General features: G+C 36.6%; 2 protein-coding genes across 2 annotated transcripts; both read right to left on the bottom strand.

Moving 5' to 3' along the window:
* Window positions 1-2,474: 2,474 nt before the first annotated feature.
* LOC143853077 (nuclear transcription factor Y subunit B-4-like) lies at window positions 2,475-3,508 on the bottom strand. The gene has a single exon (XM_077362799.1). The coding sequence runs from the start codon at window positions 3,261-3,263 to the stop codon at window positions 2,727-2,729; it is 537 nt and encodes a 178-aa protein (XP_077218914.1). The 5' UTR covers window positions 3,264-3,508; the 3' UTR covers window positions 2,475-2,726.
* A 6,197-nt stretch (window positions 3,509-9,705) lies between these two features.
* Window positions 9,706-11,329, bottom strand: LOC143852202 (acyltransferase GLAUCE-like). The gene is made up of 2 exons (XM_077361582.1): window positions 10,813-11,329; window positions 9,706-10,716 (listed from the first exon to the last, which is right to left on the bottom strand). The coding sequence occupies exons 1-2, from the start codon at window positions 11,263-11,265 to the stop codon at window positions 9,814-9,816; spliced, it is 1,356 nt and encodes a 451-aa protein (XP_077217697.1). The 5' UTR covers window positions 11,266-11,329; the 3' UTR covers window positions 9,706-9,813.
* Window positions 11,330-13,126: the final 1,797 nt, after the last annotated feature.

Genomic DNA, 13,126 nt, shown 5'->3' with positions numbered 1-13,126 from the left:
ACGCGTTACTCTCACGCCGTAGCACTAGTTCTTGAACATTGGGTCAAGAAATTTTCTCTAGCCCTTCTTAGCCCACATTGAAAAAGCAAGGTTACCTTGCATCTTGGAACTGACAAACATTTTTCGGCTAATCTAGTGATAGAGAAAAGGAACAAACAAGAGAACTCGAGGAAGAATGACCAAACAATGAGAGCAATGCTCAACCACAAAAGAGTTTCTTTATTCCATTCCAATATTATCTTCAATGACGCTCCAACATACATACATCATTTCCTTGTTACATAAATCATTTATTTCATTACAACTTCCAACCTCACTATTGATAACCTTAGAATCTGACCTAACTTGGAAACTATAACAATAACAACTTTCAAAACTTCTTGTAACTCTAAACTCCTATATTCCAAGATAACAACTTAGAGGATTATCGAACAAACCCAAGATATTATGGAAGAGAAGTATCACTCACAGGGTAGACCGAACAAGGCAGAAAATGTAAGAATAACCAAGACTCAATAGAGATCTAGTACCATGAAAAACCATGAATGTTTTTTTGGAAGAAACTCAGTACGTAGTCTCTTTTTGTATATTATTCATATGACAAGCAGAAGGTAAGTGTAAAGATTACAAAAGAAAATGAATGTTCCCTCTAATTAAGGGGAGATAAGGATTGAATATTGAGCAAATTAAATAAAAGATTACATTTCTTTATCACCTACACATAGAGATTGAAGAAGAGGGAAAAGATGCATAAAAACTACTAAGATTGCATATTGTTGAAGCATAAATGATTAAATAATACCAATCCTAAGGTGTGGTATAGAATTCTAAGTGTGGACAATTCCAGCTCCGTGGAGGGTTTGTGCCTTCACTTGGACGGCGGCATTAGATAGGATTCTAACTGTGGACCACTTGTGGAACTGACACATGTGGATCATAGATCATTGTGCATTTTGTGTGGGGGTATGAGAATCAATTGACCACATATTCTTGCAATGTAAAATTGCCAGATATATATGGAGCAAAATTTTAGGTAAATTTGGCATATCATGGGTATTCTCATCGGAATTATTAGAGTTATGGGAGAGTCGGTCCTTGATCCCATGGAGAACAAAGGGTAGAATCTTATGGCATGTGATTTTATTGTCCACAATATGAATATTGTGGAAGGAGAAAATTTTCAGGGTGTTTAGACGACAAGAAAGATTAATCTAGCTCTAACTATTGCTTAGGTCTATTCATTGCCTAGCTTTTGCTTTGTCTCGATGTATGATCTATGGCAAGAATGGTTAGAGGTGTGCAGTAGTAGGTAGTTGGGGCTGGTAATCTCACAATATTGGGATCTCCTTGTAGCGGGGATCTTAAGCTATATTTTTTATGGTTCAAGCTTGGGAAATCTCAGGTTGGCAGGGATAGGAGATCTCTTAAGAGATGAGAAAGGAGTCACGTTCTGGATGTTGTCGAGAGCAATTGGGATAGCTGACTCCAATAAGGCGAAAATTAGAGCGGTGCATTGAGGAGTTAGATGGATGATGGATCAAAACATTCGTGATAAGGTGATTCCTTAAACATGATTATATCTACCTCTAATGGTCAATGCGAGCGCTTTAATTCTTAATTAAAGAATTAAGAATTATTTAGATCTCTCAAAGTAAGATTTTACCTACAATTAATCAGTATACAACCAATTCTTATCACTGAGCTACCAATTAACAATGAAATGTGACATCTTACAAAATTTTACTTTCATTAGAACTCAACTTGATTTTGCTTTCTAGTGACTCAGTAATTATTTAACAAAGAATGAATCCTATTGTAAAATGATTGAAAAACTGGAATGAATAGTTCTAATGTGTTTCTATCTGAATTATGTTATTTATAGCATGTTTCTTGAGTCCCAGGTTTTTTCTGAAGGCAATTTGGATCCATGCAATTTAAATTACAATTCCTTTTAATAATCACGATTTATTAAAATGGGCGACGAAGCTTCGAGGTTTCCATCAGTTCCATAAGTTTATGACCCATTTCTTGAACAATAATGCCCCTCTCCCCTTGAGTAAATCGAGGATAAATCGAACACAAACCTTCGAGGTTTCCATAAGTTAATGTCCCATTGCTTGAAAAATTAATCCTCACCCTCTAAATGCATCAGGATCATGGTCAAAATGGTAGGCAAGATCTTGGATGTCATCAACCTAAACATTGTTGAGTTTGCATTAGAGGTATTTATTCGCAGCAGTATAAATTGCATTTCTTTCAATAAACATGATTTAGATGGATATGAGATAAACCCATAAAGGTTATTGTTAACTAAGTCATTGTTCAAACAACTGAAGGAACCCCTTCCCCCACGTCCAACTCCATTTAGATCTAAACCAAAATCAGTGTAAAGTTAATAAAAATTTCCAAAAACAGGCAACAAATTCATGGGCAAAAACTACCACATCAATCATATCCCCAATTTACAAACTCAATTGAGCAAAATCAAGACTATATACCTTGCAATTCTTATTTCATTTCGACTTCAAACAAGATAGTTTTGGAAGAAAGACAAAGATTAGCTCAGAATAACGGAAATTGTAAGCAAATAGCTAACTAGTAAAGCAATATAAAACCCTAAACTTCTAATTTCATACAAATAAAAGCCATCCATAAAGCTAAACTTGGGCAACAACCCTCAAGGACTAGATACTATACAACTCTATCTCGATCTTTTCCCCAAGGACCTAAAATGGCCTTGAGTTAGAGTTATTGTTCTTCTCCAGCACATTGAACTTCAAAGGAAGCAGTGCTAAAGGTTGGTTTCTTTCTTGGTCACTTCTATAGTTAGATGGTTCATCCCTAACATCAGTGTTACTATCCTTATTATTGTTGGCAGAATTAGCTGCTTTCTCTCCTAATTCTCTATATTTGTGCAAATACCTTTTTAGGGGACCAGCATAGTCATCAAAACCTAGTGTCCCAAGAGCCCAACAAACGTCGTCTCCATTCACCGTCTTGCGCTTCTCCTTTTGACACTTGTCGGTTGCTTCAGCCGTGACAAAGCTAATGAATTCAGACACACACTCCTGCATAGTTTCTTTGGCTTCTTTGGAGATCTTTGCATTGGGAGGAAGGATCTGTTTCATTATCCTTCCCACGTTGGCGATAGGCAGTAGGCGATCTTGTGCTTTGATTTCCCCATCACCGGAGGTTGTACCTGCGGCTGTGGCGCTGTAATTATGACCTTCACATTCAGGGCTACTGCCTGTGTTATGAATCATCTCTGGTAAGAAACACACCAGATCCTTTCGACACGTCGCCTACTTATTCTATTCACCTTCTATTTAGGTCTACTCATATGTACATGGCATTGCTCACAACTTGTGTCATTTTGTGGGGGCTTCAAGGCCTCTTTGGAAACCATCCATTATATCATTTCTAAAACAATTATTACTATCATTTCTGAATAATATTATATGCATATTATTCTTAGAGAAGTATCCAAAGATGCCCTAAAGCTTCTAAACAATGGCTCACACCTTGTGTCATGATGGGGAGTCGACATTTTATGATATAGCCATCCATGGGTGAGTTGTTTGTGGGTCACCATATTCGCTATTTGATATGGAGATGATACAAGTTTTGTTAGGAATGTTATGAATTCAAAATAAAAGAAAATTATTTCCAAAACAACACTTGTTTTAGTTAATTTTTCTGAAGAGTCATTGAACATGTATTTTTTATTTTCTACTGAATTCTTTGTTAGGCCATTCTTTTCTTCATCAGTCAGTCTTTACACACGTGAGAAAGGGTTTCTAGAACATGATTCTCACTCCTCACTTGTCTTGCTCATTTGTTATGCGAGTGTTTAAGTACATGTGCACACGATCACTCGCATGGACGCCCACGAACGCATCGTGGGTAGGCGTGCATTGCTGCTTGTTCCCCGCCCATTGTTAATGGGTTATAATACAGTAGGTGGTCCAAAAGGTCACTTTCCATTGCACCAATTATATGCAAGAGTGTTTAGACCAAGTAGATGTAGATTGTTAACCTCCTAGATTGTTAACCTCACCCTCTTAGAATAATCGACTATAGAAGATGAGTTAGAAATGGTCACGGTCCCTCGAGATCATCCTCTTAGAATAATCGACTAAAACTGTTCATGAGTTAGAAATGGTCATGGTCCCTCTCCAGACAAAAACCACATCCTCTTAGAATAATCAACTACAGAAAACTCTAACTGTTCATGAAGTTAGAAATGGTCATGGTTCCTCCAACCCTCATTGCTCCCAATAAGTGTAACAACACTAGAAATATAAATCTATAGAAATAGATCAATGGACTATATTCATGCACGTATGCATGTGATGGGTGGATTCAACTAAACTAGACCTACAAAAACCAAAAAACAAAAGATAAAATAAAGAAGAAAAAGCTATAAGAGTAGGGTTACCTAATCCATTTCTCGATTAATCAAACAAAATCACCATATTATATTGGGAAGATTGTGATTTGGAGTCCATGAACTTAGGGTTTTGGAATATAAAACATGGGAAAGCGAGATGCTACCAGACCTAGGCCGTACATGTTATCGTTACCCCCCACGCGTCAACACATGGAGATGGTTAAAATATATATTTTTTTATTGAGATACATTTTTTAAAGGTAAACTATATGATTAGGGTTAGGGAAAACAGGTCGTTTGGATCATGATCTTCCCACTCCATGGTCAGGCTTACATCCAGTCACAAAAAAAAAAAAAAAATGTTATATCTCTGTAATTTTTTGCTATATATTGATAGTTTATTAGTAGTACATAGCTATTTTTATAAATGGATTAGTAAAACTTTAACACAACAATATCTTTAAACTAACTAATAAAATTATTAGTAAATAAAACTTAAAGTTAATAGTATATCATGACAAAAGAAGCTGAAAAATATCAGTATATGTCACGCCCCGGCCCCACTGTGTAGATATTGTCTGGTTCTGGGCCGCAGCCCTCCCCGGTTTTGCTTTTCCACAGAAAACGTGTCTACACAGGGAGAGAGGGAATCCACATATATAGCCCAGTAACTTTTCCTCCCTTTCCGATGTGGGATCTCACAGTATATATATATGAGAGAGAGAGAGAGAGATGAAACTAACCAATAATTGGCCACAAGGTTAGACAAAACAAATGGAATTTACTGTAGACGTCAATGAATAAAAAGTGAAAAAAAAACAAAGAAAGAAATATGACAACATACTCCAAACTCCTTCTGAACATTCATTAACGTTTTCGATGTTTATATATGAATATATCTACCAAAAAAGTTGATAAATTCATTTTTTCTTTCATTTTTTTTTTCTTCAAATTTTCTCGTCTAATTTCCATTTAATTTTCTAAAAAAAATTAATAAATTGAATAGAACTACATCGATATCTTCACCGACACTTTACACTGATCCGATGTTTTTTTTTTTACAGTAAATCATGCTTCTTATCTTTATTTTCTGCTCTACTTGTACGTATATGAATGTATTCTAAATAAGCCTCCCAAACCCATTTTGTTCTAGACTTTATTAATTAATTATATTCCTTCGCTTAGGTAAGGGTTTAAGAAATGGATGGAAGTGGCAAGGGAACTAAATTCGTGAAAGGGACATGAAAGCCAAGAGGAAACCCTAGAAATTGAATTCTTTTGAGCATCTCTACCTAAAATTTCTTTAGTTTATTAAACTAATAAAGGCCACACTAGGGTTTGAACAGATATTAGAAAGTCTACTTGAAATCCTACCTTTTCCTTTATTCAAGTGCTTCAATTTCATTAGCTTAAGCCTTATCTTCAAATATAATATAAATCCCTCGGTAGCATCTGTACTATCTTATGCAATGCTTACCTCCATTAGTATACATCTTTTGTGGTGCCACTTAAAAAACATTAACTTTCTAAGATTCTTTGGCATTTTCATCTTGAAATAATTTGTAGGAGTCTTAGAATCTAGTAAGACTTTGAGCTTTTTTAATCTACAAATCGGGTTTTCTATTTTCATGTGGGACAGAGGAATTTATTCACTTGTGCATACAATTATGGGTGTAAAGAGCTATTAGCCTTTATCTTAATTGAGGGTTTGATCCTATAGAGCATATCTACTAGGTTTAGGGCATCATATAATTAGTAGTCTCGACCATCCCACCATACATCTGGCATTGATTGCGACCCATCAATCTAAGGGCCCCACAAAAGTTGCACTAGTTGAACGATCCTAACACTTCAATTTTGTCCGATAAATGAAAGATTAAGGCAACCATGAGTTTTTTCCATGGATAATATTAGTTTACCTAATGGTGATGGAAGGCTAGAGAAGGAGATAACTGACTGGGACTGAGTTAGGAGAGGATAAGAAAAACAAAGAAAAATAAAACTCCACTCACAATTCAATTTATTTTTGCCCTATTTTTTAGCAACTTCTCACCCGCTCTTCGCTCATGCTCTCAATTTTCTACCTCTCCCACACTCCCCACCTCTCTCACACAATTGATTAAACTAGTATTCCATGGAAGAGCGGGTAATGGTCTACATTCTCATTGGTTATGAATTAGAATCCGGTCAATGAAATTGTTGTGTGGACATTTCATGGTGGGCCAACAATTGGTATGGTGTGGATGGGCCGGCCTGCACGTGTGCCACATGAACAGTGGGCTCGAAATATTGGAGGGATCCCTACATTCCTTTTATTTCCCCTCCGGTGAAGAACATGAAGAGGACCTGTTGGGAAAGTTGCGCATCAACAGTTGCTTGGGTGAGAAGGCAAGAGGCAAAAAGGAAATCTACCTTTTTAGGCTTTGGGAAAAACCTAAATACCAAAAGAGAGTGGGTTTTCTCTAGGTGAAGAACAGCAAGAGAGGATGAGCGAGAGGCTTGGGGTGTGACGGCTACCCTAAGGGAGAGAGAAGAAAAAGGAAGAAAGGGGTTTCTTCTCGGGTTCCTCTTGGGTTTTCTTTCGGGTTTTCTTGGGTTTCTCTTGTGTACGATCTTGGGTTTGAGAAGCAATGAAAGAGTTGCAGTTTTATGGGTTTTGGTTTTATCCATTGTAATCCTTGTATATTGTTTTTCTCATAGTGGAAGATCGTGTTTCTTGCCCGTTGAATAGGCTTGGCCGAACCACGTAAAATCTTGGTGTTCATCTTGTAGCTTGGTTTATTTTACTTTTCGTTTAATTTGTGCACGATCGGATTGGATTGCCCGACTGATTTTCTCAACAGGACCCAAATAGTTCTACTGATTAATTTTGTCATGTGTACCAAAATAGGGACATGTTTTAAATTTTTACTAAAAAATAGGGGTTGGCGTAGGGATTATTTTTGTCGTAAAGAAACTCATTAATGTACTATTGGGTAAGTGGCATAAATAAAACATCACATTATGTGACCCAAATAAAATACATTTTCCCAAATTTAAAATTTATTAAACGAGATAAGGTAGGAACATGATAGATATTCTTCAATGTGATGGCTTTTTCTTTAGATCTTCTGGTCTTCACTTTATCAATTCCTTCATATTCAATGGAGTAAATGGAATTGTTGTCAGTTATAATTGAATCATTCCCATTATACTTTTGAAATTTTGAGAATAACTCGAACTAGCTCCTGTTAGGGATATGAATAACCAGTCAATGATCCAATCTCTTCTGTAGTCTATGGTTGCTAGAGCATTTTCTTTATGTCTATCGTCCATAGAAGATAGAGTTGAGTCTTCTCGTAGAGTAATGGTGAATGAGAACATAAATAGTCAACAGGTATAACATATAGCAGTGAAGTCATCTCCTCGTATAGTGATAATTAAGTTGTGTTTGGTTGTCAAATGAAGTAGTTTTCTGGCACCAAGTGTCATATCCAAAATTAAAGGGGTAGTAATGATGTCATTCCCATTAAGAGAGGAGACAAATAGAGAGAGAAGGGAGAAAGAGAGAAAGAAAGAAAAATGTTAAACCCAAGACTTTACTAGCAAAAAAATGTGGTTTTTTTTTGCTAATAGTCTACTAGTATGCCACATGAGCAGACAAGAAAGAGATAAGACAAGCGATCTCCCAGCAACCAAACACCACTAATAGATGATGATGCACCCCACAAGCATGTCAAGACACCTAAGAACCCCAAAAATTGTGCAATTAAGACCCTTAGTGTCGACTATCTTGGAGACAAGGCAACCTTCCAATCTTAGCCACATCCATTATTTTCCTCATCTTTTGTTGTTTCAACTTTGCCTCCGTTTGATCTACAAAGCTTCTTAATGTAGCTAATTTTTTCCACACTTATAAGACTTCATATTCTTAGCCTTATGTGAACTCTCTTCATCTGAAGCATCATGTTCCTTTTGAAAATTCTTCCATTTTTGTATTTTTTTAATCTGAATTATGTCACTTTCAATTTTTGGAAAATAAAGCTTCATAGTCCTCAAAAATTAAAACACTGGTTATTTTTGTTGCCAAGGCTTCAATATCTGATAAAAAAAGGGAAGTGATATTTACGCCCCTTTTCATCACCAGGTGTCAGGACACCTGGCGCTAGTGTATCAATAACTAAAGAATTGCTAATGTACTTGACGTCAGAAGAATACAGTGGCCTCGTGTAACTAAAGGAAGGCTAATGTACTTGACGTTAGAAAAATCCAGTGGCCTCGATTGCTACATGTGCTGGGTGTCCCTGGTGATGAAAAGGGGCGTAAATATCACTTCCCAAAAAAAATTCTCAAACTATATGATTGTTGGGTGTACTATCCTCCCTCAAAGAGAAGCAATAAAAAGACCAATCTTACATATTTTGAAGCCCTTGGATTTGACATATTTTTAATCTAGCCTCAATAATTGGTTCATGCAAATATTCTTAACTTTAAGGAAGTATTCTGCTATAATTATTTTCAAGCAAACTCAATTTTAGGCATGTAATGCATCATCTTAGATGGGCGAGTGGGAACCTTTCATACCCGTGGAAATTCACAGACATGGTAAATGAGATCTTTGATACATCAAGTGGAGAGCATATTGGTGACATATCAGCATGTGCAAAGATTGGGGAACTCCTACATCGATCGGTTAACCCAGACAGGCCTTGAGTGGCCATTTTTTTTTTTTCTAGTGCTTCTTTTATCTCACTTTATCTGTTTTCAGTTTGTAATGAATCAATCTACTATTTTAAAAAAAAATGCATTGTCAAGTTCTTTCGGTTGAAGAGCTTCTCAAGTACGTCTCTCCCACACCACCTTTGGCAACTCGATATCTCGAATATAACTAATCAAATGTATTGGTCCTCTTAAGTATAGGGCCTTACAAGATTGTAATTTGCACTTCTTCCTATTCTAGCCTCGATGATCCTAAGTGTGCTGATCAACATCTGTGTGTCCCTACGGTAAAATAATGTAATATGATAAAAGATTTGTAGTAGCTGACCACGATAGTGTAGTGGTTCTTCTTCTATCTTTCCTCTTATTTTCCTCCAATCGCAAAACAAAAGATGTTGTGGAGACAGGATTTGAACCCATGACCTTAAGGTTACGAGACTTTGGGAGCCAACTTCTCTACCCCACGCTGAAGAGCTAGGAACTAATGGACGAACATGGATTGAATGTGCCCATGTACCATGTTCTATTCAAATAGAATAGCGAATTTATACTACGATGTTAAACTTACATCAAAGAATATATTCGATTCGATCTTAATATTTTTAGCAGAGGGCACCTGACAAACATGACCAGTCATTCAATTTAATGCAAAAGAAGTGCCACAACAAGCAAAAAAAAGGAGAAAGGAGATTATTTTCTTAATATATTACCATCTTTGATCTTGTTTATATCTCAAACACATGCATCGTAAAGCGATCCATCTTCTCTTTTTCAAGAACAATCCACACATTTACTCCTCCCCCATTTCCCATGCTTTTACCATCAGAGAGCAGCAGCACAAACTCATCCATGCCACTAACAATTGGGCCACCATAAATAGGCTTCCCATACCCAAAATCAAGCTCATGAAAAGGCAGCTTCCACCAAGCTGAGACATAGAAATTCCCATTTGTAGTTGATGGCACCCCTTTATAAACCTCCAACCAATCTATCACTGACCTTAAATACTCTTCAGTTACCTTATCTATTGCCTCTTTCACCACTGCCACACAAAAAGAGAAGGGCTTCTCTGCCAAATCCTTAACCTTTGCACTAGCAGAAGCTGTTATAATAGCATTCCCAATAAACCCATCTGGTAAAGGTGGAGATATTTTAGACCTTATGTCCACAGCAAATAGAACAGTGGACATCTCACTTGGGTCTTCAAAGACTGCCTTGGTTCTTGATCTCCATACATGTGCCACAATGGCCTCAAAAGTTGAACACTTTGTCATGGCCTTGTTTTTTAGGCTGTTGAGCATGTCAAAGGTGAAAGTGAAGAGCTTGTAGTCATGATTGTCTGAGAGTTGCAAAAGAGGAGATGATGAAGGTTGGTTTGGTGAAGTGAATGAGGAAGAAAAGGCAGATATTTCCTCTAGCTTTGTGTATTCTTTATGTGGGTATTTAATCTGAAGTGGGTTTCTTGCTCTAAAACATGTTCTATCATTGTAGAGAATATGGGTCATTAGGCCTTCACCTCTACAAATGGAGGCAAGGTTCAAAAACATCTCTGCCGCCGATTTCCCATCAAGTACGCAGTGGTTTGTCACAAACCCTAGTGAGAAACCTCCACATTTGTATCTTGTAACCTACACAAACAGATAAAGAATAAACAAATAAATAAAATCTTTCTCCAATGGCTGAATTCTCCTTTGGGTAATATGAAAAGAAATTAATGGGATTGCCTGAATTGTTAGAAGAGGAGTTTCAATGAGGTTCTTATAGCCATCTGTTCTGAAGATAAGATGCTTAAATGATGGATTTGGAATAGAAACATTTCCAAGGTCTTTTAAACTGAGGCTTGATGTTGCACCAACAAGCAAGATTCCAGCATTGTTGCAAATAAGGTCCAGCCTATTTGTTTGAAGGTTGAAATTCAGCCTACCAGCCATGAAATAGTATGGTCTTAGTAGCACCTCAGCAACTGATTTCTTCATCATTTCCAAAATATCAAGTGCTGATGTTTTCCTACTTGGAGAAACCTCATAAAAGAAAATTGTCTCAACAGGAAAGGCCACTGTCTGGTCAATGTTAGACAGAAACACAGTCTCAATAGGTGTTGGATTTTGTGGTGAAGTCAGCATTATGGGTTGTTCCTTTTGAACTTGTTGATCAGTTATCATGACAGTGATCTCCATGAAGAACAGTTTGCCTCTCTATTCGTTTCAGGTGAAGTATATATGTTGCAAGAATTTAGATGATCAATGGTATGAACCCATCTATTTAATAGATGAATTCTAAAAGGGTGAGAAATGCATGATGGGATTTGGAGGTGTTAGTGAGAATTTTTAATGGTTAATTCTTCTCATTCACCATTCATGCATCCTTACATTGGGGCATGAGATTGACATTTTTACTGCTCATGGATTAGAACGTATAAGATTGCCAGGGGCCAAATACTATAAACAATACCTACAGAGATCACAAAAATAGAAAGAAGATGAAACATAGGAAGGGTTCCACTGCATAAGGCAGGTGGGACCCACCAATTGATGTCCCCACTGGGGTTGTTGATAGTCCAAAAATCTTTGTTTTTTGGTCCAAAAATCCTAGTCATTCAACACTGATAGCTCCAAATCTCTTCTCTCCTCTCTTTTTTGTGCAGTGAATCGGGCTACAAATTTTGTATGAAACCATTCACTGACCAATTACAACAGGAAAACCTCTCGTGTGGTAATATTACAGGAAATACCTAAGTTACAAAATAGTCAAAACCTCTCTTTTCCATCAGGTACCATGAGATGCTTAACAACTTAGGTGGTTTTAAAGGAAATTGACCACCCCAAACCATATTTAAAATTCCAGGAAATCGATGGATGAGACCCAAACAGGAGAAAAAGAAAACCCAGAAGAAAAAACTCATAAAATATTTTCCAGGAAAATACTATTTTCCATATTTTTCTTTTCCCTAGATCCAAACACCAACATAAGGATTTTTTGTTTGGCAGGAAAGGCCATTCACACAGAGAGACTTATTTTTATTTTTTTTGAAATTGTGAAATTTTAGTAAAAGAAAGTTTTCATTTCGATTACTTTCTTAGAAAAGCTTTCTAATTGTTTGGCTTAATAAATAGGAAAACAGAAACCTTCTCAAGAATAAGTACTCTCCGACCTGAAAAAGGAAAATGGAACTCTTCACTTCAGAATTGACTATGGCCAGTGGCCACATATATAATTGTTAGATATACTATTAGGGCCTACATAGAAGGTATACTATTAAAGGTCCAACAGCCAAAAACCCCATGTGTATCATAGTTAGGCATTTACTAATGGCCAATACTAATGACCCCAAATTATTGATTGCCGCAAAACATTCTTTCCAGGTAGAAAGGAAATCTGCATCCAAGTTTTCAGTTTGGAAAATCCTAGGACGATAAATGGCTGAGAAATGCCCTTTCACCCTTAGAAAGCCTTTCCTTGTGCAAAGGATGGAAACTGATGAAAACTTGGAAAAGATTTTCCTTTCGACCATTTTCCAGCCAACAGACAGGCCATGAGCACTTGAGTTGGTCATTCTCTTCTCACCACATTCAACAAAGGTCCTACGAGAGGAAAAGCAAATATTTACTGTAGCTTCGCAGCAAACGCAACAAACATGAAAAGGTTTCAAGCAGGGCTAAATTTTCTTGTAAAATGGTGAAAATTTGAAAGTAATCAATTTTCCATGAGAAAAAGTTAGCCAAACAGTAGAGAACTTTTTATAGGGATGATTTTTTCCTACAAATTTCTACTCTATATCCATATGGTTTCTATATACGCACTTTCCACAGTGAACCCCTTACACATATATCAATCTAGCCTTGTCAATTTGCTTCTCGTCCAAAACAGGGTATGGCAACTCCTTAATTTCTTGCAATATCTTGAAAATCATTGGTGCTTTCTGCAGACAAGAATTCCAGCAAGTATAAAATTATGATGAACTAAATAGAGAAAATATAATGTTGGATATAATTCCAACGAAGATAAACCCTCTGTACTGTAGCTAACATATTTTCATCC

The sequence above is a fragment of the Tasmannia lanceolata genome, unplaced genomic scaffold, assembly GCF_043159265.1.
Source record: "Tasmannia lanceolata isolate RefF3 unplaced genomic scaffold, GAP_Taslan_0.1 ptg000019l, whole genome shotgun sequence".
Taxonomy (NCBI): Eukaryota; Viridiplantae; Streptophyta; class Magnoliopsida; order Canellales; family Winteraceae; genus Tasmannia; species Tasmannia lanceolata.
The sequence above is the reverse complement of the archived record's forward strand: the minus strand, read 5'-3'. Positions and strand labels throughout refer to the sequence as shown.

Excerpts from the sequence above, each read along its gene's own strand:
- LOC143853077 (XM_077362799.1), bottom strand. The coding sequence starts at position 3,263 with ATGATTCATAACACAGGCAGTAGCCCTGAATGTGAAGGTCATAATTAC.
- LOC143852202 (XM_077361582.1), bottom strand. The coding sequence starts at position 11,265 with ATGGAGATCACTGTCATGATAACTGATCAACAAGTTCAAAAGGAACAA. Across the intron at positions 10,717-10,812 it reads CTCCTCTTCTAACAATTCAG|GTTACAAGATACAAATGTGG; the intron begins GCAATCCCATTA and ends CTGTTTGTGTAG.